Source organism: Balaenoptera ricei, chromosome 15, assembly GCF_028023285.1.
Source record: "Balaenoptera ricei isolate mBalRic1 chromosome 15, mBalRic1.hap2, whole genome shotgun sequence".
Taxonomy (NCBI): Eukaryota; Metazoa; Chordata; class Mammalia; order Artiodactyla; family Balaenopteridae; genus Balaenoptera; species Balaenoptera ricei.
In genome coordinates this window covers 73,534,241-73,559,560 of record NC_082653.1, presented here as the reverse complement: position 1 = coordinate 73,559,560, position 25,320 = coordinate 73,534,241, and the positions used below count along the sequence as shown (strand labels likewise).

The following is a 25,320-nucleotide window of genomic DNA, read 5'->3' as shown; positions in this document are numbered from 1 at the left end:
CAGACCCAGTAAGAGAACTCTTCTGACACACCCGCATCTACTGAAGGGTTCTCACACAGGAACAAGCTTAAGAGACAGGTACAGGGAGTCATACCCACACGTCAACCCACTAACCTGATGCAGACAAATGCTGAACGGTCTGTACACACTTACTTATCCCCACAAATGGTTCCCAAGCACCCACACTCTCCTGGGCTCTGGGACCCAGAGATGATCCATTCTTGGTCTCTAGCCCCCTGAGGAGCTCACAGTCTGATGGGGAAACGATAGACAACAGCTTGTTATGGGGTTTGTGAATGAAGTAACTGGGAAGGAGACCTGTGTGTCTGTGAGTACATTGCCATGTGCAGACAACTGCCAGAGTAAAGGAAGAAAGAGATGAACTGGCAGAGGGCACAGCAGGTGGGGCCATCACACACTTTTTTTGGGGGGGGGGCTGCATTGGGTCTTCGTTGCTGTGCATGGGCTTTCTCTAGTTGCGGCGAGCAGGGGCTACTCTTCGTTGCGGTGTGCAGGCTTCTCATTGCGGTGGCTTCTCTTGCTGCGGAGCACAGGCTCTAGGCGCGCGGGCTTCAGTAGTTGCGGCACGTGGGCTCTAGAACGCAGGCTCAGTAGTTGTGGCGCATGGTATTAGTTGCTCCGCGGCATGTGGGAGCTTCCCGGACCAGGGCTCAAACCCGTGTCCTCTGCATTGGCAGGCAGATTCTTAACCACTCCGCCACCAGGGAAGTCACCATCACACATTTTTTTAACAGAGACTGTTGTTGGGTATTTACTATGTGCAAGGCACTGTTCTAAGTTATACATGTATTAACTCACTCCCATGTTATAGCCGAGGAATTAGAAATAAGTGACTTGTCCAAGGTCACTGGACAAGAAGAGCTGGGATTTTACCCCAGCAGTTTGGATCCAGAAATGCTGTCATAACCACCTTCCTATACCTTAACCCCTCTGAACATAATAACACCAAAACACACAGACATAATAGCCACACCCTTGAAACACACGCACACATAACAACAGAAATTTAGAAGGTGGCATCTGCTGACAAACACAGCCTCAAACAAAATCAACCAAGACACACTCATTTTAAGTAAACTTTCCATTGAAGTAAAATATACACAGAGAAAAGTACACACATCATAAGGGTACAGCCTGACGAATTTTCCAAGAGTAAATATGCCCTGGGAACCAGCACCAGATTAAGAAACAGAACATGACCAGTTCCCAGAGCCCCCTAGAGCCCCCTAGAGCCCCCTAGAGCTCCTCCCAGTCCCAAGGCTGACCACTATTCTGATTTCTCACACCATTAATTGGTTTCGTCTGTGTTTTTTTTTTTAATTTATATATTTATTTATTTTTGGCTGTGTTTGGTCTTCATTGCTGCGCCGCGGGCTTTCTTTAGTTGCGGTGAGCGGGGGCTACTCTTTGTTGTGGTGTGCAGGCTTCTCATTGCGGTGGCCTCTCCCGTTTCGAAGCACGGGCTCCAGGCGCACAGGCTTGAGTAGTTGTGGCTCTCGGGCTCTATAGCGTAGGCTCAGCAGTTGTGGTGCACAGGCTCAGTTGCTCCGCGGCATGTGGGATCTTCCCCGACCAGGGCTCGAACCGGTGTCCCCTGAATTGACAGGCGGATTCTTAACCACTGCGCCACCAGGGAAGCCCGGTTTTGCCTGCTTTGAACTTTATATAAATGGAATCATACAGTGTGTAGTGCTGTATCTGACTTCTTTCATGAGACTTGTCCCAGTTGTTGGGGGTAGCAGGACATCACTCTCCTTGCTGTGTCCTCCATGGTGTGAACAGGCTACAATCATTTTGCACTCCCCTGTCGATGGGTTGTTTCCAGTCTGAGGCTATTATGAATAGAGGTATAAACATTCCAGTACAGGCCCCTTGGTTCTGATACCCACGCATTTCTGTTGGGTGTTAACGACCTAGGAGTGGAACTGCTGGATCATAGAGTTTCACTAGAAAACCGCCAGCTTTCCAAAGTGTCTCTACCAATTTACACTCCCCCAGAAATATGAGGGATCCAGTTGCTCTACTTCTTCGCCTCCACTTGGTAAGGTCCGTCATTCTCACTTTAGCCATTCTGGTGGGTGGAGAGTCAGTCATATTTGCAGTGTCTGGCACGTACGTAACTGGCACTCAGTCAATAGACTGTTGAATGAATGGGTAGTTGAACAGTGTAGAACCAGATAGCCTGGCGAGGGGGACACACACCCACGCACATGCACACGCGCACACACACACACCCCCCGTTCCAGGGTCGCCCCCACGCGCAGCGGTAGCACACGGGACACACACCCTCTCGCGCCCCCTGGCGCCCACGTGGTCTGAACGCACGGCCGCAGCCCCACCGCGCGCGTCCAGTCGCCCAGCTGCCCCCAACCTGCCTCTCGGCGGCGGGCAGGGGGCGCTGCTCGTCCCGGTGCCCCGAGGGGGCGGGCCCGGTCGGGGCGGGGTCGGCCGGCTTCCAGGCCTGGGTTCTGGCCGCCCGCGCCGCCCGGCCGCTCCGGGGACGGGCCGGGGCGGGGCGCGGCGGCAGGAAGCGGGGCGGGGACTCGCGGAAGCCTTGGGGAGCGAGGGAGGGCGCGGCCAACTCCCGGAGAGACGACAGGCCGAGAGAGCGGCGCCCCGGCCTGGCGCCGAGCCTGAGCCAGCCGGACGGGAGGCGGCCCAGCCGCGCTCGGCCCCAGCCCCGCCAGCATGGCCGGCCGGACCGTGCGGGCCGAGACCCGGAGCCGGGCCAAGGATGACATCAAGAAGGTGATGGCGACCATCGAGAAGGTCCGGAGATGGTGAGCGCTGCCCCGGGGCCAGGGACGGGACACGATGGGCCACTCCTCCCCCAGATACGTCTACCCCCTTCGCCAGCTGTGGCCCCCAGGTGTTAGGTGTGCCTCCCAGCTGCGCCCTGGATCTGCAGGGCTCTATCTTCCTTCTCCTGGCTACACCCTGGGGTCTACAAAGCGTGTTCCCCAACCCTGCCCTCCCGAGGCTGGAGCCCCCATTTATGCCCCGCCCCCTGAAGCTTTGACACTCCTTTCGCAAGTATGCAGAGTGATCTTCATTGCTTTGGTCCCCAGCCGGGCCCATAGTCGCGGTCTCCATGTATATACCCCAGGGGTCTGCAGAGCCGTGACCCCAAGTCACACTCTCTCTCTAGAGGCACCCCCTATCTATACCCTCGGGTCTGCAGGGTTTCTCCCTCTAACTATGTCCCATTAGCAAAACTGCCCCTTCCCTCCGGCACCACCACCACCTCTACAGGTATCCCCAGATGTGTCCAGCTCCTGGGGTGGCTCTCTCCTCAGGCCTCTCTGACCCAGTCCCCCCACTGTCCCACAGGGAGAAGCGCTGGGTGACTGTGGGCGACACTTCCCTTCGTATCTTCAAGTGGGTGCCAGTGGTGGACCCCCAGGAGGAGGTGAGCAAGTTCTCCCACACCAGGCCCTTCCTCTGTGCAGCCTCAGGCAAGCCCCTCCCCACCCTGGCCTCCACCTCCAGTCCCCACTCAGACCTCAAATGCAGGAGCCCGGACAGATGTTAACAATTAGTAGCAACTCCGCCTCTTCCCCCTCCCCCCACACCAGACCCTGCTCCCCCCCACCCCAGTTCAAGACCTAACCCACTGTGCACAACCTGTCCCCTCATGCAGGGCCTTCTGCTTCTCTGTGCCTCAGTTTCCTTATTTGTACAGTGGGGGCTTTGCAAGTGCTAACTAGAAAGCTGACTCTGACCCTTAGCCCTCTAACCCCCAGGAGCGACGGAGGGCAGGTGGCGGGGCAGAGAGATCCCGAGGCCGGGAGCGGAGGGGCAGGGGTGCCAGTCCCCGAGGGGGTGGCCCTCTCATCCTGCTTGATCTCAATGGTATGTAGGGATGCTGAGATGTGGGGGGCTGTGGGGATTGAGGGAGGGGGCTGGAGGCCTCAGGCCCAACCCTTTTGGCTTTTGCTCCCACAGATGAGAACAGTAACCAGAGTTTCCATTCGGAAGGCTCCCTGCAAAAGGGCACCGATCCCAGCCCTGGGGGCACCCCCCAGCCCAGCCGCCCTGTGTCACCTGCTGGACCACCGGAAGGGGTCCCGGAGGATGCTCAGCCCCCACAGCTGGGCCAGGAGAGAGGTAGGACCAGGTGCCTCCCAGGAGCCCTCTCTTCTGAATCTTGTCCTCTCCAAGGTCAAAGCCACCAGCTTACCCCTCGACCTGCTCCCCTTCCTGTGTTGCCTCCTTGGGAGGCCTTCCCTGAGTCCTGTGGAAAGTCCCTGCCCTTCCTCTAGGAACTGTCTCCTTCCCCTGGCTTCTTAGCATCTGTGGATAACTTAGCACTGTCTGAGGTTTTCATGTAAATTTAGCTTTTTACTAGTTAAGTATCTTTCTCTGCCACTCCCACCTCATGTCGCTTCCTGAATGTTGGGCCCATATCAATCTTGTTCACTGCTGTATCCTCAGAACACCATGGAACACATAGTAGGTGCTCAATAAATATTTGCTAAGGAATAGATAATCGTAAGAGTGATTAATAATAAGTGATAATAACAGCTAATACTTATTGAGATCTTTCTGTGTGCCAGGCACCCTTCTAAGCACTTTCCATGTTTTATCTCATTTAATACTTACTACAACCCTGTGAGGGTTATGATCTCCATTTAGATCATAAGAAACCCACATGAGAAACCGAAACCCAGAGAGGTTAAGTAAGTTGCCCAAGCTCACACAGCCAGTGAGCCAGGATCTGGGGTATGAGTCCTCCTCAGCTCCTCTTTCTTCCCATAGAGTCAATCCCCTATCTGGTCAGATTCACCTCCCCAATGTGTCTGCCTTCCCAGGCTCTGTCATCTCTCTCACCCGCACCCAGCTTCAGCCTCCTCCTGGGTCTCCTTTCTTCCAGTTGGACCCACACAGCTACCAGAGCACAAGGGTGACGAGGTCATTTTCCTGCTTCAAAGCCTTCAATGGCTGCCTGTGACCTTTGACTTCTCAGCCTGGCGCTCCAGGCCCTTCGTGAACTGTCCCCTGCTGACCTCATTGTTCCCTTCCAAGAACACCATGGCTTGGGCCTATGTTCTGTGTTGTCTAGATCATACCACACGCTTGTGTACCTTTACTAATATAAAAACAATAATTAGCATTTATTGAGCACTTACTGTGTGCCGGGCACTGTAGTAATGGCTTTTCCTGTGTTATCTCATTTAATTCTTACAACAGTCTCAGGTGGTAACTACTGTAATCATCTCCATTTTACAGGTGGGGAAAACAGGCTTAGAGCAATTAAGTCACTTGCCCAGGGCCAGGATTCGAACCCAGGCAGTCCAACCCCAGAATCTGGGCTTGCCAAGCTTCTGTTCCCTCTGCCTGAAATGTACTCCAGCTCCCCATTTGTCTGATCAAATCTACTCACCCGTCAAGATCCCACCTAAATGTCCTTCCTGTGTTTTCTTCCTGGGTTGCAGCTGGGTGACTGGCTCCCCCCTCAGTGCTCCCACAGCCCGCGGGCTTTTGTGACTGGTATGTTTCCCTCTCAGTCTGTGCTGTGGCACAGAGCAGCTGCTCAGGGAACACCTGTTAATTTCATGTTCCAGATCCTGGGGGCGTAACCGCAGGCGGCACGGATGAGCCTCCAATGCTGACCAAGGAGGAGCCTGTTCCAGCACTGCTGGAGGCTGAGGTGAGAGCGGCCGGGAGGCCGGACTACCAGGTCTTGGAGGGAATGGGGGCTCTGGGGTAGCCAAAGCCTTGGGGGCTGCACTCTCGAGGTCCAGGTGGGAAATGTAGACCGTGGACACAGCTAAAGGCTATTAGGCTGGGTTCTTGGGACTGAAAAGAAAAGGGTGTTTTAGAAACAAAATCCTGCAGGCTGGATTGGGGCTGATTTGAGACCATTAAAGGCCTGAAAAGATCATGGTGCACCTCCAAGTATTTTTTTTTTTTTAATCCTAAGTATGTAATTAGCTTAAGAAAGTCCCCCACAAACTTCTGACTTTTCCCACAAGGACTACCGTGATACGTTTTCGAGAAATATCAAATGTCAACTTCTTCCCCCCAAATGGTGTTGTTGTTGTTTCCGGCGCCCTACTTAATCTGCGTCCTGGGGCCCTGGCCCTGGGCTAGACTCCCGGGTCCGGGAGGGGAGTGGAGCGGAGGCTTTCGAGAAGGCATAGGCAAGGAGGCTGCACTCCTGGGTTTGGGTGGAGCTCATGCCTGTCCACCCTTCCTCTCCAGGCCCCTGAAGCTTACCCCGTCTTTGAGCCAGTGCCACCTGTCCCCGAGGCAGCCCAGGGTGATACAGAGGACTCGGAGGGCGCCCCCCCACTCAAGCGCATCTGCCCAAATGCCCCTGACCCCTGAGAAGCCGGCCTGCCTGTCCTGTCGCCCCAGGGGTCCCTTTGGCTTTTTACAAATAAAGACCCTTTTGTAATTTTGTGTCATGTCATTTCCCCGTCAGGGCTGGGGAGGGTCTTTGGAGACAGTTTTGTCTCACGCTCCATTTCTCAGATGGGGTCACTGAGGCTCTGAGAGGACCTACCTGTAGTCACACCCTGAGTCAGACATGGAAGAGGGGTTTGAGCCAGGACCCTGCCTCCCCAGCACTCCCTCCACCCTGTCCTGTCCCCCTTACCTTTGACCCTTCCTTCAGCCCTCCTGCTCTGGGAATCCCAGGACCCCTTTTCTTCCTGCTCAGCCCTCCCCTGGGCCCAGCAATTACCAAAGCTCTGGGCAGCTAGGCCCGTGATTCCCATTCACACACAGGAACACAGAAGCCCAGAGGGACTTTGGGGCCTGGGATGACCCAACCCATTCCCTGCCGTCAGGAAGCTACAGCATCATTCCTCCCTGCCTCTGCTTGGCCATTCCTCCACTGGAACCCCTGCCCACACTTCTGGTTGAATCTTGCTTGTCTTCGGCTCAGTCACTACCTTCTCCAGGAAGCCTTCCCCAGGTTCAGTGAGTTTCCCCCCTTCGGGCTCCCACAACCCCGTGTGCTTCTTTCCCTTTGTCTCAGCATTTATCAGGCTGTTTGGGGATGGTTGGTTTGTGTGTCTATCTCATCCACTAGGCTGCGGGCTCCTGAGAGCAGAACTTGGTCCCAGCCTTGCCTAGCAGCACACTAGGCATAGAGCAGTCACAGCAATTGTTTGGTGAATGAATGAATGAATTAATGGGCTGAGGTTCTCCAGGAAGGCTTCTCTAAGTAGGTGGCACACAAGCTTGACTCTGAGACATGTACCTCAGTGTGGTAGATCTGAAGTCAGAAGTCCTGGTGAAAGTCCTGGCTCTGTTACTCACTAGCTGTGTGGCCCTATGCTGGCTGTTTCCCCTCTCTGAGCCTTAGTTTGTTCATCTGAGCAATGGGGACAATAACTAGGCCTCATCTGCTGCAGTGGGTTGTGGGAAACTTCAAATAATATAAGGGTACCTTCACTCTGTGCCTGTAAGAGAGTCAGAGTCAGGTGTATTAACCCTATTTTTATTTTTAACAAAGGAAGAGACTGAGGTTCAGAGAAGACCAAATTGAAACTTTAAAGAACTTTTAAAAAAATTCAGGGTGTTTCCTGACAGCAGCTTCAGTAGTAATATTTGAGCCAGGCTGGCCAGGGGAGCCAGGTGTGCAGTGATGTGGTACATTCATTTCTTGTTGCTGCCTAACAAATTACCACAATTTTAGAGGCTTAAAACAATGCAAATGTATTACTTTAGCATTCTGGAGGTTAGAAGTCCAAAATTACTCTCAGTGGGTTAAAGTAAAAATGTCGGCAGGGCTGGTTCCTTCCAGAGACTGTAGGGGAGAATCTGTTTGCCTGCTTTTTCCAGCTTCTGCAGACCACCTGCACCCCTTGTGGCCCCTCCCTCCATCTTCACATCCAGCAGCATAGCATCGTCCAAACTCCCTTTCTGTCTCTGCTTCCATTGTCACATCTGCTTCTCTGACTCTTCTGCCTCCCTCTATTAAAGACTCTTGTGATTACATTGGACCCACCTGCATAATCTAGGCTAATCTTCCCAGCTCAAGATTGTTAATTTCATCACATCGGCAGAATCTTATTTGCCATGTAAAGTAACATATTCACGGGTTCTGGGGATAGGGCCTGGACATCTTTGGAGGGCCATTATTCAGCCTCAGCACATGTGGTAAAAATCTCAGCCATTTCTAGGGTGTGTGGGTCATCTCATTATTCCCCTGAATCACCTCATGTGGTAATGAGAGTGCTCTGTAAAATGTAAAGTGCTTTGTATGGATTAGTAGTACAGTGTTAAGGCCCAGAATTCAGGCTCTGGGTTAGAATCTCAGCGTCTCCATTCATTCACTGTGTGACCTTGAGCAAGTGACTTAACCTCTCTGTGCCTCAGTTTTCTCATCTGTACAATGGGGATAATAGTAACATCAGCCTGGTGAGATTATTGTGAGTATTAAATGAGGCAATACATGGAGAGAGAGTCCTTGGCTTGGTACATAGTAAGTGCTCAACAAATGGCAGCTGTTTTTCCTATTACCCCATTTTACAGATGAGGATATTAGGGGGTAGTGGTAGAGGCCAGAGACTCACCTGCCAGTGAGACTGGGGAGGAAGAGTCATTTCTGAGTAGGCTTGAAAGGCTAAAGTTTGAGTCTTCCCCATTCCTATCCCTCTCCTGGCCCAAGGCCCCAGTCCCCGGGCAGCTGTCCCTTAGCCCAAGCCTGCCCTCACCTTTTCTGTAGCCTACTCTGTGACCTGGTTTAAAAACCACCTCTTCCATAGCCATATTCCTGACCATCACCTTGCCATGCCATCCCCGCCTCCTCCCCACATCCACACTCTCTTTTTGGAAATTCTTCACCCTTGGTTCTCAGGCCCTAGCCTCCAGTGCTCCGCTATTCTCTTCCCCTATGTCACTCTCTCCTTTTCCTGATCCCTTAAATATCTCTCGCTCTGGCCTAGCTCTTTTCATGAACACTCTCCCTGCTAGGTCCCACCTACTCCTTGAATTAATGGTTCCCAAGTCTCTGCCTCCCAGTTCTGCCCCCTACCTCCAGGCTCAAAGAGCCAAATGCCTTCACAGGACGTCCCACAGATCCTCAGCCTAGCCCTCCTCCCAACCTGTTCCCAGCATCCCCTCTGGGATTCCCCAGAAATGGCCCACAATCCCAGGAGTTGGCTAAGATGGGAGCACCCAGAAGTCAGAGTCAACATCCCATGAGTCACCCTGTCCCCTTAAGTCCTTGTCCTAAATAACCCTCCCACTTGCCCCTTTCTTTAGGGCCCCACTGTTTTGCTGGTGCCTCCCAGTGAGTTTCCCTGCTTCGCTCTGGCCCATCAGCAATCCATTGTCCACCCAGCAGCTGGGCGGTCTCAGAAACCCGAATCTGCCCATGATGCTGCCCGGGGGTTAAAACCCTCCAGTCCCCTCATTACCTGCAGGATGGCACCACACTCCGCCTCTTCCTCCCATCCCTGCACAGCTACCCTTGGAACTGCCTATAATCACCCCCAGACACTTTGCTTTTTTCCTCACCTCTGCGGCTTTGCTCATGCTGTTTGCTCTGCCGGGAGTGCCCTTCTCGTCCCTCTTCATCTGGGAGATGGCTTCTTGTTTTTCAAACCTCAGCTTCCTGGTGTGGTCTTCTCTCCTCTCCTCGTGCCCCCTGTCCCCTCTTCTGCCGTTTCCCAGAGCATCAGGAATTCTCTTGTGATGGTCGATGTTGACTTCGGTCTCCAGCATCAGACTGCAAGCTCCACGAAGGCAGGGGAATTCCTTTATTCATAGCAACGTGTATTTATTGTGCACTTACTGTTTGCCGGGTACTATTCTAGGCCCTGGGGATACAGCATAGGCAAGATGGAAAAATATCCTTGCCTTCACGGAACTTAGCTTCAGTAAATTAGATTATATGTAGAAAGTTAAAAGTACTGTGGAAAAAATCGAGTAAGGGAAGTGGGGAAAGAGCAGATTGCAATTTTAAATAGGGAGGTCAGGGGAGGCCTGACTGAGGAGACATTTGAGAAAAAACTTGAAGGAAGTGAGGGAGAAAGGCTTGCACATACCTGAGGGAAATGCATTCCAGGAAGAGGGAACAGCCAGTGCAAAGGCCCTGAGGGGGCACATGCCTGGAAATGAGATCAGTGCCTCTGGAGCAGAGGGAGGAGGGAGAGAGTGGTGGGAAGTGAGGTCAGGTCAGCAAGGGCCTCAGAGGCAGGACAGGCACATAACCTGTCATTCAAACTTTGAGGATAAAAGAGGATGTATTAATAATTATGCCCAGATAACACGTGATACGGGATAACCAGGATGTAAGTTTATCCTGCTTGAAGGCCATTGTCAGGACTTTGGCTTTTATTCTGGGTGAGATGAAGAGCTATTGAAGGGGTCTGCGCAGAGGAGTAACATGATCAGACTTAGAGGGTTTTTTCCCTTAATATTTTATTATAGTTTTAAAGTTTACAGCAAAATTGGAAGAATTGTACAGGTAACACTGATGTACCTACCACCTAGATTCTATATTTTACTGTGTTTGCTTTATCACATAGCCCTAGCCATCCATCTAACAACCTTTCTTATTTTCTTGATACATTTCAAAATAAGTTGCAGACAATGGTATACTTCCCTCTCTACACTTCGGCATGCATGTTTTTCACTAGAGTCCAGTATTTATTTACAGGTTTTTCTTTTCCTGTAAAAAGAAAAACTATTCATATAGCAAAATGCACAGGTGTTAACTGTGATCCAGTGAGTTTCAACAAATATATAATTTGCATAATGCAAGCCCTTATCAACTATATCACTATCCCCCCCGGAAAGTTTCCTGTTGCCCCTTCCCTGTCCCCAGCTCCCTACAGGCAGCGCTGTTCTGATTTTGGTTTTGATGAGGTTAACCTGTTGTTGAACTTCGCATGCGTGGAATCTATGTACTCCTTTGCATCCGTTTTCTTTCACTCAGCATAATGTTTTTGAGAGTCATCCACACTGTTACTTGGATCAGTAGTTTGTTCCTTTCTATTGCTGGGTTAGATGCCATAGACTTGTCTTTGACTTGGATCCCTCTGCTGGGTGGAGAGCAGATGGGTCCAAGTCCTCTGCCTGTTTCTATTTCCCTGCACAAGCCTGTCAAGCCTGGGGCTCAGAGCCCTGGATGAGTACATCCCAGGGAGATGGATAGCCTTTTCTCAGGGACCTTTCTAGAATGGAGAGTCTATGGCATCAGTCCCCCAGAAATCTGGGGAGACAGAACGATATCAGAGGTAGGATCTAAGGTGACCAAGCATTCTGGTTTGCCCAGGACTTTCCCCATGTTAGCCCTTCAAATTCCATTCCCGGAAATCCCTCAGTTCTCGGCAAACTGGGATCCCACCACTGCCCCTAGTCTCCCAGGCCCTTTCTCACTCCAGACTACACTTCCTTCCTTCTAAGAATTGATTCTCCTTAAACTCCAAACTGGTCTGCTGCTCCCTTGCTCTAAAACTTCCCATGGCTCCCCATGGCTTTGCCTGGCAACCCAAAGAATATACTCAGCCTATGGCAGTGGTTCCCAAACTTTGCTGCATATTGGAACCACCTGGGAAATTTTGATGTCTGGCTTCTACCCCCGGACATTTTCATTGATATAGGATGCGACTTAGGCATTGGCCCCACAGGTATGACTGGTTGGTGACCCCCAGGTCCCCACACAGGGCAAGTGAAAGGGAAGAGCACAATAACTTACTTTCCATTCCCTTATATTCATCTGTTGGCAGTGGCTTTTCTGCCTGTCCCCTCCTTTGTTCCTCCAGTCAGCTCTGGGATGCAACTGTGGTGTAGTGAAGGGTCAGGATGCAGAATAGGAATGGAGGTATTCCAGATTCAATTGATTTGTACTAACTGTGTGATCTTGGGCAAGTCATTTCCCTGTCTAGACCTTAGTTGCCTCATCTGAAACATGAAGCCAATATTATCTTTTCCATAAACAGTAAGTCCCCTACATACGAACCTTCAAGTTGTGAACTTTCAAAGATGCGAATTGCGTTCGCACATCCAATCACGTAAGTTAGTTCACGTGTCTGGCGTACATTGTCACCTGCGTGCATCCTCTACAAGTGGTTGTGCTTTTGTGTACTTTACTGTACAGTATTGTATAGGGTACAGTAGTACAGTATCTTTATTTCAAGCCCAGGATGTCTGGAAGCAAGTGTAAAAGCAGTGGTGTTGTAGCTGGTACTGCTAAGAAGCGCCAAGCGATAATGATGGAAACAAAAGTGAAAATAATTGAGAGAGTGGAGCGAGGTGAAAAGATGGTAGATGTCACTCGTTCTTATAACATGAATCGTTCAACCATCAGCACGATTCTAAAGAACAAGGACAAGATCATGGAACATGTGAAGTCTGCTGTGCCGAAGATGTTGACAATAGTATCGAAGAAGCGTGGAAAAGTGATGGAGGAGATGGAGAAACTTCTCAGAGTGTGAGTGCAGAATCAGCATCAGCGTCGAGTCCCGCTCAGCTTATGCTGATTCAAGCGAAAGCTAAAACCCTTTATGAAGACTCAAAGAAGAAACACAGCGAAGAATCAGAGGGTGCATCTTTTAATGCCAGCCATGGCTGGTTTCATCGGTTCCAGGCTAGAGCTAACCTTCAAAGCCTAAAAGTAAGTGGTGAGGCAGCGAGTGCAGATATGGTAGCTGCCCGGGAGTTTCCTGAAACACTTCAAGAAATTATTGATGAAGGCACGTACTGTACTAATGAAGACCTGATGGAATTGGAGGCCCAGAGGAAGGGCGAAGAGAGACAAGAGGAAGAAGAAATAACTGAAGAACCGAAGAGATTCACGATGCAGAAAATGGCAAGGGGATTTTCTTTATTTGAGGAGGCACTGTTAGTTTTTGAGGCACAGGACCTGAACGTAGAACAGTACACGAAGGTTGCAGCAGCCGTTCAGCATGCAATCCAGTGCTACCATGTCATCTACAACAAGGAGAAAAGAGCTACTACCCAGACATCACTGGATCGTTTTTTCAAGAGGGTTGATATAATTGAATCCAGCAAGGAACCAGAACCTGTGCCATCAACGTTAGGCGTGAGTGATATTGAAGCTTGCCCTCCGTCTCCTATTGCTGAGGATCCTTCAGCTCTACCATCTCCCACCTCCTCTCCCTCCTCCAGTCAGTAACTCTTCTTGCTTGTTTACTTGATACCAGCCCCTGTATGCCAGCTGTTGTAGTGCACTGCTGTACTTTTCAAGGTACTGTACTGTAAAATTGTTTTATTTTTTGTGTTTGTTTGTTATGTATTATTTGTGTGAAAAGTATTATTAACCTATTACAGTACAGTACTATATAGCCCATTGTGTTAGTTGGGGTACCTAGGCTAACTGTGTTGGACATACGAACAAATTGGACTTACGAACGTGCTCTCGGAATGGAACTGGTTTGTATGTAGGGGACTTACTATATATATATATATATATATATATATATATATATATATATATATATATATTTTTTTTTTTTTTTTTTTTTTTTTTTAATCTTTTCCTCATCTATCTTTGACCCGTGTCAGGAGCAGAGTGAACCAAGTGCAGATCACGCACGGAGAAGCTGTATGTAAACCAAATTTTTGTGAAGCGAATAATATTTCCGATCTTTAATTTTTAAAATCACCGGTAGGACTACAGGCACTCTGGGAAATGTAGGAAATGCAGTGCTAAAGAAACGAAAGTAAAAGTCTGTTGTAATCGATTATAACCCCAGTTGAGGTTTTACTGTATCTATTTTAAGATATTGTGAGGGAGCCAGAGAGAGTCGGTTGGGATCAATGAAAACAGCCCTAAATGGGGCGCCAGGGCTCTGGTTCAGCTGCCGTGTGACTTCAGTCACCTTGTCTGTAGAATTGGACCCACAGACCCGGCTCCTTTCCCTGCCTTTGGTGAAGCTTCCTGGAAACAAAGGAGGGCAGTGTGCCTCGGAAACGGCCGAGCGCGGGGAGGGCGCCCCGCGGCGTCTCAAGCGTTAAGGGCACCGAGCGCCCAGCCGGGGTCCTAGAGAGGCCGCGGCGGACTTCCGGTCCGGGCGCTCCGGACAAGATTTTCCCCAGGGCTGCAGGGCTGTAGGGCTGCAGGGCTGTAGGGCTTCAGGGCTGCAGGGCTGTAGGGCTGCAGGGCTGCAGGGCTGCAGGGCTGCAGTGCTGCGGGGCGCGGGTGGGGGACTGTTCCGCCGAGGTTGTGTCTGCTCTACAGCAGCAGATCAGGGTCACCTAGGACTGGACCTGCGGACGTGTCCCCTTCCCCCGAGTTCCTGACCAGCATTTTTGACCGTGGGCAGCATCTGAGACCCTCTGGGCCTTTGTCTCCCCGGCTGTAATGCCGGCGTGAGGATCCCGGGACTAGCCGATCACAGTCGGTTTCTTTAATTTACTTGCCCCTGGGAATCCACTGTCTCCCCATTATACAGTCCAGGAAACCGAGGCCCAGCAAGAGAATGTGACTTTGGAATGGCAAAGACAAGCTTTCCCACCAGTGTATCTAGTCCGGGCAGAGGCATAGTTCAAAGCCACATCCCTTGATTCTTAGCGCTGCTGCTCCAAGAGTTTAAGGACATTTATGATGAGAGCCACTATTGAGAGCTTACTTTGTGTCAGGAGCGGTGCATACATACCTCGGGAGATGTCCACATTTTACAAGTAAGAAAAGTGAGGTTCAGGGCGATTTTCTCCACAGTCATGATGCAGGACAGTGGGTGAGTAGCGAGGGTTATAAACCAGGTTTGTGTGACTTGACTGGCAGATCTGTTTGGGGGAATATTAGCTAACATTGAGTGCTTATGACTGAATCCTTTCATAAGGGGGCAAAAGCTTACGACAGGGAGATGATGGGGAGCGGGGGGTGCTCACCGACCTGGTTAAGTTAAATAATAGTGGTCCTGGTTCAGGTATCTTTGCATCCTTTCATTCACCTCAAGGACAAAAAAAATAAGATTTAACAGTTTTCTCTTTTTACTAACAACTTTTATTGAGAGATCATTCATATACCATACAATTCACCCATTTAAAGTGTACAATCTAGTGGTTCTTTAAGTATATTCAAAGAGTTGTGCAGCTATCACCACAGTCAACTTTAGAACATTTTCATCACCCTCAAACCATACCCATTAGCAGTCATCCCCATTCTCCTCCAGCCCTAGACTGTCACTAATCTACTTTCTGTCTCTATAGACTTGGCTATTCTGGACATTTCATATACAGCCATAAGTGGCCTTTTATGACTGAGATAATCTTTTTTAAACAAAGTCCTGGCCTTGAGCTCAGAGCTTTGGCCTATAACCATGGCAAGCGAGAATTGAATACCAACGTTTTGATTTTGTTATATTTATTTTTTACCATTCTAGGGTAAGTGATAGGTACTTCCTGTTTATGGTAGTGATATAAAGTTTCCTTCTTGAATAAATGTTTTTCCATTTTAAAAGTTGATATTTTTAAACGACAAGATTAAGCAAATAGTAGAGATGGTGTACAAGTGTCTGAAGGTTGGGAACATGGGATGTGAATGAAGTTTGGAAAACACTAGGTTGTCTGATTTGAGGCTTTCCAGGACGCAGTTGGAAAACCACCCTATTATTCCAATTCAATCTCCTAACAATTCCTAAGAGGAAGTGCATCATTTTACTGATGAAGAAACAGGTATAGGGACTTCGCTGGGGGTGCAGTGGTTAAGACTCTGCACTCCCAATGCAGGGGCCCTGGGTTCAATCCATGGTCAGGGAACTAGATTCCACATGCATGCCGCAACTAAGAGTTCACATGCCACGACTAAGGAGCCTGCGTACTGCAACTAAGGCGCCAGTGAGCCGCAACTAAGGATCCCGCGAGCCGCGACTAAGGAGCCCACCTGCTGCAACTAAGGAGCCCACGTGCCACAACTAAGGATCCCTCAAGTCACAACTAAGGACCCTGCGAGCTGCAACTAAGGAGGCCACCTGCCGCAACTAAGACCCAGTGCAACCAAATAAATTAAAATAAAAAAAAAAAAGAAACAGGTATAGAAAAGTTAACTATGGTAACTTGTCCAAGGTCACACAGCTAGTGACAGAACCTAGACTTAACCTAAGGTCTCTTTAATTCCAAAGACTACCTATTAACCAAGTTTGAAAGTAAAACTGGGGGTGAGGAATGGAGTAGCAGGCTTGAGAGAGGACTCTAGCCACGAGACCAAAACACGTGGGGACCAGGCTGGTTGTTTTGGGTATCCCTTCAAACAAATAATCAAATATTTTTTTAAAAAACAATGTAATTTGTGACTCTAAGCAGAGATTCCATCTCAGGTACTGTTGGGGCTTTCTTCCTCTCTCAAGGGCACACCAGAATCCAAGAAGTGTTGCCTGGATAACTAGGGGTGTGTGCATGTGTGTGTGTGTGTTGGTGCCAGGGAGGGTCTAATCCCTTGTTCATCTTGGCTGCTGTTGGCATCGCTGTCCAAGGGACAGTGGTCCTTTAAAGTCCATGGCTTCTGCCCCATACCACATGCAAGGCACCAGAATCTAGGGCTGCCTGAGATTCCTTGTACGTAGGATCCCATTATTCCTGGAATATCAGGCAGCCACCTACTCCTAGGACTGGCTAGTTTCATGGAGCACAGCCTTGGGGCATGTGCCAGGACTCCCTCTCTCCCCTTCCAGGCCTGGGGACTTTTCCATCCCTTGCCATCACCTCCACCAAGACCCTCTGCCTTCCACCCTCCTACCCTTCTTAATACACTTCATATTCTTTCACTGTTGGCTTTAATAGCACATTAAACTCAGAGCCCATTTCCATTTAAACTAGTTTCTTTTCCTCGAGGGCAGGGAGCTTAATTTTTAAATCTTAACTTTAAAAATGTAGCATACAGAAGCCAAACATACTTGGTCCTCCACTCACATAGCTGTGCAGTTCAGCTTGGACCCAAACTTGAAGTTAATCACACCTATCCTCCTTCAAAGGCAATTAGGGTCCATTGTTATTCAACTTGCGTGAGAATCTCAACCCTCACTCCAAGCAGTTTAGATCTAAGAATAATTTGGGCCCATATAGAACCAAATAGCTAAACCTGAGCCAGGTAAAACTCTAAGAAACTACATGCATAATCTCACAAAAATCATTTCAACAACTCTGTGAGATAAGTATTATTATTGTGTCCATTTTACAGATGGGAAAACTGAGGCACGGAGAAGTTAAGTCACTTGTCCAAGGTCCCCCAGTCAGTAAATAGTAGAGGCAGATGTGAGTCCACGTAGTCTGATTGGAGAGCGTGTGATCTCTAACACAGAGCACAGACTCTGAAGTCAGACTATTTCCTCCATCATCTACAGCAAAATTTTAGTGTTCCCTATTCTTCCCAACTTTCTAATGAAAGCAGGCTTTTTCTTTTTTTAAATTTTTATTTATTTATTTTTGGCTGCGTTGGGTCTTCGTTGCTGCGCGCGGGCTTTCTCTAGTTGCGGCGAGCAGGGGCTACTCGTGGTTGCAGTGCACGGGCTTCTCATTGCGGCGGCTTCTCTTGTTGCAGAGCACGGGCTCTAGGCGCGCGGGCTTCAGTAGTTGTGGCACGCGGGCTCAGTAGTTGTGGCATATGGGCTTAGTTGCTCCGCAGCATGTGGGATCTTCCCAGACCAGGGCTCGAACCCATGATCCCTGCACTGGCAGGTGTATTTTTAACCACTGCGCCACCAGGGAAGTACGAAAGCAGGCTTTTTTTTTCAATTTCAAAATTAAACTCAAAGACCACTGTAAAGAGAGTGTTCCTGTAAAGAAAGGAGTCTCACAGTCCGCTCTAAGGAGACATTTTCTGCCACGGCTTTCAGAGCAGCAAGTGGGCTGAGGGGCTTGGAGTTTGGGGGAAAGGAGATGGGGATCCTTGAACCTTGTGGGAAGCAAGGACATGATGGTAACAGTGGCTCCCATTGACTGGGTCTTCCTAACATGCCAGGCCCTAGGTTAAGTGCTGGATAGATGGGTATATGTAATGTGTATGTTTACATGAGACACACACTAGAGGTCAAGTTTTTATCCACCGCCTTACTCTACACTTCTAGATTTTTAGAGGGGAGATTTTTAGAGATCACTTCATCATACCTCCTAATTTATAGGTGAGGAATCATTTCGGTTCATTCCTCAACAGCCATGGAAGTTCTGTTCTATGCTGGGCCCCATGCTGAGCTCTTAGGAAAGATAGAAAAGACCAATTCAAGGTGTTAGCAATAGGAATCTCTGGGTGGTAGGAATATAGTGTTACTCTTATTTTTTGCTTATCTGTATTTCTGTACTTTCTTTCTTTCTTTCTTTCTTGGCCATGCCGTGTGGCTTGTGGGATCTTAGTTCCCTGACCAGGGATCGAACCTGGGCCCTCGGCAGTGAAAGCTCGGAGTCCTAACCACTGGACCACCAGGGAATTCCCTGTATTTTCTTTTTCATAATAAAATAAAAATAAGTTCCCCCCCCCATTATGCCCCTACATGTACAGTACTCTTTCTCCAGTTTAAATGATTACATACCTCAAAACCCCCATGGTGGGAGAAATTCCAGTTAAGGAATTCAAGACCTTGTACCTAGAGAGGTGTCCCCCTAATTCACATGGCAGCTGCATCTGCAGTTCCATCTGAGCAAATGTCATGACACCCCACTTTCCTCCTCTCAAATCCCCAATGGGCCCAGGAATTGGCATCTGAACCCAATTTTCCATAGCAGTGATTCTCAGTGGGGCCTGAGCATTCAGAAAAGTATAGGGCAGATTTGATTTTCATAATTTCTGAGGCTGCTACAGGCATGCAGTTAGCAGGGCCGAGGGATGGTGGTCATCCTATAATTCACCAGGCAGCGTCCACAGCAAAGGTCATGCCCAGAACGCCAGTGGACTCCTGTAGGCTGTCCTGGTGGCCTGGGAGGTGTTTGGGCCTGGAAATACTGCCCAACTGGATCATGCCTACCCAGCTGATCAGATCTAACCTCTTGGGAAGTTTGAAAGCCAGACCCAGAAAAAAGTGAACTGAACCAGCAGGGGCCATGAGAGCCCATATCAGGAGTCTGGTGGGGTCACTGTGCTGGGAGTGAATGTGCCACTTCTAAGGAACACGGACGTTCCAGGGACCCCATGACTTCCGTGGGTCTCAAAGGGCATGACCAATGTCCCAGGTGTCTGTGAGGCTCCACCATAAATGCTCAGCAGCTGCATGGGATATATAAATCTATGAAAAATCCTACACATTTTTTTCTTTTACCGAAAGTTATTGAATAGGCATAGAGTGGCATTTTAAATATTTTTAAACTACTTCCTCTATTAATGGATATTCTATATACCCTTCCTTATTTTCTTGAAATGTTTTAGGATTCATTCTTTCTGTGGGTTATTTTGGGATAGGTAGCATGCCCTCTGAGAGGGACATTCTTCTATGGAATGTTTGTTGCCTTTTTAATTTTTACAGCTCCAGGTCCCAAGGTCATAACAAGGAATGATTTGAAATTTGTATGAACTGGATCTGAAATCCTCAGAGTTGCCTATAAGCTGAACAGAAAGAAGTAAATTCACATATTTAAGAGTTTGGATAAGTAGACTTTGTGACTGGGCAAGTATTATACCCCTGAACAACATCTAGCTAAATATTTTGTTCAATATATAATTTTTGTTAATTAAAATAATTAACATTATAGGCTCAGAGAGGGAAAGCAATTGGCTCAGAGTCACACAGCAAGTTAGTGCAAAGCTAGAACTACAACTTTGGTTCCTTATCTTGAAGCTCAGTGCTCTTTCCATTCGTTCTCTCCCCATGACTGTTGACTTACAAAGCTATGGGCAAGGAGGAAGTTTAGCTTAAGAGTGAAGCTGGGGGAATTCCCTGGCAATCCAGTAGTTAGGACTCTGCACTTTCAGTGCCAAGGGCCTGGGTTCAATCTCTGGTCCAGGAACTAAGATCCACGCAAGGCACGCAATGCGGCCAAAAATATATATAAGATAAAATTTAAAAAAGAGTGAAGCTGAAAAGAAAAGGAAGATGAAGTAGAGGTCATAACAGGAAGGCAAACATCTTAAAGCTTTTTTGTTGTTGTATCAGTATTCTATTGTTGTAGCAAATTACCACATATTTGGTGGCTTAAAATAACATAGATTTATTATCTTACAGTGTTGGAGGTCAGAAGTCCAACATGGGTCTCACTGGGCTAAAATCAAGGGGTAGGGAGCGCTGTGTTCCTTCCGAGGCTCTAGAGGAGGATCCGTTTCCTCGCCTTTTCCTGCGTCCGGAGGGACTCCATAGTCCTTGGCTCGTGGTCCCCTTCCCCCTTCTTCAGAGCAGCAATGTTGCATCTCTCTGACCATTCTTCCACAGTTACATCTCCCTCTGACCATAACCAGAAAAGGTTTTCCAATTTTAAGGACTCGTGTGATTACACTGGCCACCTGGATAATCAAGGATAATGTCCCTGTCTCAAGGACTTCAATTTAATCACATCTGCAGAGTCCCTTCTGCCATGTAAAGTAACAGATTCACAGGTTCTGGGGATTAGGATGTGGACATTTTAGGACATTAGACAAAGGCCATTATTCTCCCTATCACAATTATGAAATATCATGCATAGACATTCATAAAGAAGTAGCTTAACATGATATTATAGAACAAAATACCCTCATAACCACCACTCAAAACCAGAAATAAACATTGCCAGAATCTTGGCAAGAACTCTTCCCTCAATCTTGTTTTTTTGGTTGCATTTGCCTGAAAATTTTTTGTCCATTTATCTGAAACATTTTTGTCACTTTATGTGTTTCCTATAAATTGCTTATAGCTAGATTTTAAAGTCATTTAGTCTCAGTTTCTGCCTTATAATTTCATATTTATTGTAATAAACAATATACTTTTTTCTTTCTACCTTATTTTACATTTACTATTTATTTTTCATTAATGTTTTCCTGTTTGCTTTTTTTTTTTTAACTTTTGTTGACTTGACCAAGTTTCTATTTATTGCCATCCACCCTCCCCCTTTATTAAGCTGCTAGTGTTTACCTTTTCTTTCCTAGCAATCACAATTATTCTTAAATTGTTGTATCAGTACATGGTAATAATCCTACTCCTTCACCAAAATGTTTTACTTGCCCATTCCCACACAATCTCCTGAAAGATGATACCTTTAGAATGCTGTTAACTTCCCCACTCTCCCTACTCCTGGAGTTTTACTAAGATAGTTTACAGGGTTTTTTTGTTCTAATCTATTATTAGGCTTTCCATTCAAGTTCATGACTTCTGCAAAAGAATCCTTACTTAATACCTACAGCACAAATTCCCAGTCTATCTCCTACCATTTAAACCAAACTATATATATCGCAAGATTTGTTGCTCACCTCTGCTACCCCATCTCTTCATCTTGCATTATCATGAGCTCTCAATCACTATTGAGAGAATTTCTTGAGCACTTCCCTCAGATAGGCATGCACTTGATGCATGCACTGAATCTTGTATGCTAGCAGATGTCTTTCTTTTGCCCTGGTTGAGAAGTGACACGATGACTTGTTTTGATTCTTGGGTTACATTCCTTTTCTCTTAGCAGTCTGTATTCTACTGTCTCCTAGCTCATAGGATTGCAGATGGGTGGTCTTAAACTAGTCTGATTCTTGCTCCTTTTTAAGTAACCTAGTCTTTCTATCTGGAAGCTTGCAAATTGTTGTTGTTGTTGTTTTCTACCTCTGGAACTCAGGAATTTCATCAGGATATGTCTAGATGTTTATCTTCATTCATGTCAGTCTTTTAATCTTCAGACTCAAATTTCCCTCTCCACCTGTTACTTTTCTCTCCTTTGGGGACTCCTATTATTTGTGTGTTAGGTCTTCTGGATCTGTCCTTCAAATTTACATTTAATGGTATGATTTCTTTTCCCTTATATTTTTGATGTGTTGTAAGATTTCTTCCAGTATCTTTGAGTCTCTCATTACTGACTGTGCCAATTACCAAGTATGTCTATTTTAATGATAAATTTAGGCATTGAAGAAATAACCACAGAATGGGTCTATGGGCCACCTAGGCCCACTGAATTGGCCTGGAGTTAAGATTCCATCTATCCCCTGGCTGCTGTAAGCATCTACTTTGATTGGTGGATCACAGTGGCATTTTGGGTCCCTAGGAATGTGTCCATTAGAGCCAATGTCTAATAACCCATGAAGGGTCTGGATATTTCCTTTTACCCAGTGCACACCCTAGTAAAAGGGCCACAGGTCCCTTTGGGGAAGGCTTAGGGAAAGACTTATGATGAGTACTTGCAGCAATGGTACAAGGTCCTTCCTCAAGGAGACTTGGCATCACCCTCAGTTAAGCGGCTCTGGGTCTATGATTGACTTGGGTCTGCGAACTAGTGACAGGCTATGATTCTCCACTGTGACAACTCAAATCAGAATTTTGGCTACCAGACGTAGGGTTTCTACTGTAGATCAAGCAGAAGAGAAACACTTCCAGAATGGTGGATTGAGGACCTCTGAAAATTCACTCCTTCATAAAAACAAGAAGAACTCTGGCTAAAATGGTCAAAATAAGCTTTTTCAGAACTCTGAAAATTAACCAAAGCCTAGCTACAACCCAAGGAGCATTTATTCCAGAAAAACAGCTGTGTCCTAGTGAGAACAGTGAACTTTGTGCAGTTTTAACTTGCCTTAGTCCCATTCTCCTCTTCACAGGTTCACAGAAACCTTGGAAAATAAAAGCCTCACAACTAAAGGAATTGTGAAAACCAGTGCTTAGTAGCCACAGGAGGGGGAACAGGTTTGAATCTCCATAACAGCTCCATTCCCAGAGAAGTGTCTCTATTTGGTAGCTCTCTGAAAAGCTCTCTTCTCAGAGTTTGTCTTTATTTGACCCGACTCAGAACTCTCCCTGTGCTACAGCCATATCCCTAGGGATATGTTGAAACATCCCTAGTTTAAAACAATCAGTGGCCATTGTTTAATATCACAGCAGCCTGAGATGGTGATACCAGTTTTGGGGTAACGAGAGGCTGGACCTCAATCCCTTGTTGGGGAACTAAGATCCCGCAAACTGTGCAGCATGGCCAAAAAATTAAAAAATAAAAACTTAAAAAAAAAAGAGGCTAGGGACTTCCCTGGTGGCGCAGTGGTTAAAGCTCCGCGTTCCCAATGCAGGGGGCCCAGGTTCCATCCCTGGTCAGGGAACTAGATCCCACATGCATGCTGCAACTAAGAGTTCGTGTGCCACAACTAAGGAGCCCACATACCGCAACTCCCTAAGGAGCCTACCTGCTGCAACTAAGACCCGGTGCAACCAACTAAATAAATAAATATTAAAAAAAAAAAAAAAGAGGCTGGACAAAAAAAACACAAAAAAACTTGAAAGGAAAAACTAGGGAATGAAATATCCGTAGAGGGCTTTGAAAAGCCCTGACACATTCCTGGGAATCCCTATAAGGTCACAAGCATGAGTAGGGCTGTATGCACTCAGGAAAGACCTGAGAAGACCCTAAGCTCTTACCTCTAGCTGACCTTGATGCTCTGTGCAAGCAGGAAGTGGGAGTTAAAGCAGCGTTGTGCACACACACACACACACACACACACACACACATAGAGCCCCTCAGAAAAGGCTAGGAAATTTATTGGTTGAAGGCATTAGAGGAAATCTCTGTCCAATCATTAGCTGACCACTAAGCAAGCTAATTGAGCACAGACTTCAGTGGCCATGCGCAAAGAATGCAGTCTTTACAGAATTCATCTAGGAAAGTTCGTAAACAGCAGCAACAACAACAACAAAGCCTGAGGAGGGGTGGAATCAGATTTTTGGAGTTGCCACCTTATGATATTTAAGATGTCACTGTCAATAAAAAAATTTATGAGACATGCAAAGAAACAGGAAAGTATGGCCCATACAAAGGAAAAAAAGGAGTCAAAAGAAACTGTCCCTGAGGAAGTTATCAGACAAAGTCTTTAAATCAGCTATTATAAATATATTCAAAGAACTAAAGGAAACCACGCCAAAAGAATCAAAAGGAAGTGTGGGAATGATGTCTCACCAAACAGAGACTATTAATAAGCATATAGAAAAATTACATTTATATTAAAAATGTGCATGTATGTATGTGTATACACATGCATACATATATATATATATCAAACAGAAATAGAAATTCTGGAGCTCAACAGTACAAAAGTACAATTGAAATGAAAGATTCACTAACAGGGCTCAATAGAGGATTTGACTTGGCAGAAGAAAGAATCAACACACTTGAAGACAGGTCAATTGCGATTACTCAGTCTGAGGAATAGAAAGAAAAAAGAATGAAGAAAAAGGAATGGAGCCCCCAGAGACCTGTGGAATACCATCAGATGTACTAATATACATATAATGAGAGTCCCAGATGGAGAGAAGAGAAAGGGGCAGAAAGAGTATTTGGGGACTTCCCTGGTGGTGCAGTGGTTAAGAATCTGCCTGCCAATGCAGGGGACACGGGTTTGATCCCTGGCCCGGGAAGATCCCATATGCCACGGAGCCACTAAGCCTGCACACCACAACTACTGAGTCTGCGCTCAGAGCCCACAAGCCACAACTACTGAAGCTTGTGCGCTCTAGGGCCCGCGTGCTGCAACTCCTGAGCCCACGTGCTGCAACTACTGAAGCCCTCACACCTAGAGCCCATGTTCTGCAATGAGAAGCCACCGCAATGAGAAGCCCACGCACCACAACTACGAGTAGCCCCTGCTCACTGCAACTAGAGAAAGCCCGCATGCAGCAACCAAGACCCAAATGCAGCCAAAAAAAAAGAAAAAAGTATTTGAAGAAATAATTTCCCTGAATTTGATTTTTTTTTAAATTAATCGGGGCTTCCCTGGTGGTGCAGTAGTTAAGAATCCGCCTGCCAACGCAGGGGACGCAGGTTCAAGCCCTGGTCCAGGAAGATCCCACATGCCACAGAGCAACTAAGCCTGTGTGCCACAACTGCTGAGCCTGCGCTCTACAGCCCACGAGCCACAACTACTGAGCCCACACGACACAACTACTGAAGCCTGCACATCTAGAGCCCATGCTCCGCAACAAGAGAAGCCACTGCAATGAGAAGCCCGCGTACTGCAACAAAGAGTAGCCCCCGCTCGCCACAACTAGAGAAAGCCCGTGCGCAGCAACAAAGACCCAACACAGCCAAAAATAAATAAATAAAATAAATAAATTTAAAAATTAATCTACACAGCCAAGAAGCTCAAAGTAGGATAAACTGAGAGATTCACATCTAGACATATCATAATCGAACTGTTGAAAGACAGAATACTGAAAGCAGCAAGAGAAAAAACAAATCATCATGTACAAGGGATCTTCCATAAGATCAACAGCTAACTTCTTACCAGAAACTATGGAGGCCAGAAGA

The 25,320-nt window shown here is 47.5% G+C and overlaps 1 protein-coding gene across 3 annotated transcripts in view; it reads left to right on the top strand.

Moving 5' to 3' along the window:
* The first annotated feature begins 2,475 nt into the window (after positions 1–2,475).
* BCL7C (BAF chromatin remodeling complex subunit BCL7C) overlaps positions 2,476–25,320 on the top strand; it is a 31,024-nt gene continuing 8,179 nt past the window's right edge. The window contains exons 1-6 of one of the 3 annotated variants that reach the window (XM_059897462.1): positions 2,489–2,801; positions 3,352–3,430; positions 3,750–3,873; positions 3,967–4,128; positions 5,586–5,671; positions 6,226–6,421. In XM_059897462.1, the coding sequence (XP_059753445.1) occupies positions 2,710–2,801; positions 3,352–3,430; positions 3,750–3,873; positions 3,967–4,128; positions 5,586–5,671; positions 6,226–6,351 (669 nt within the window). In that variant the 5' untranslated portion in view covers positions 2,489–2,709 and the 3' untranslated portion in view covers positions 6,352–6,421. Of the gene's footprint in view, positions 2,802–3,351; positions 3,431–3,749; positions 3,874–3,966; positions 4,129–5,585; positions 5,672–6,225; positions 6,422–25,320 lie in introns of those variants that run through there. The other 2 variants (XM_059897463.1, XM_059897464.1) reach the window with 2 other exon arrangements.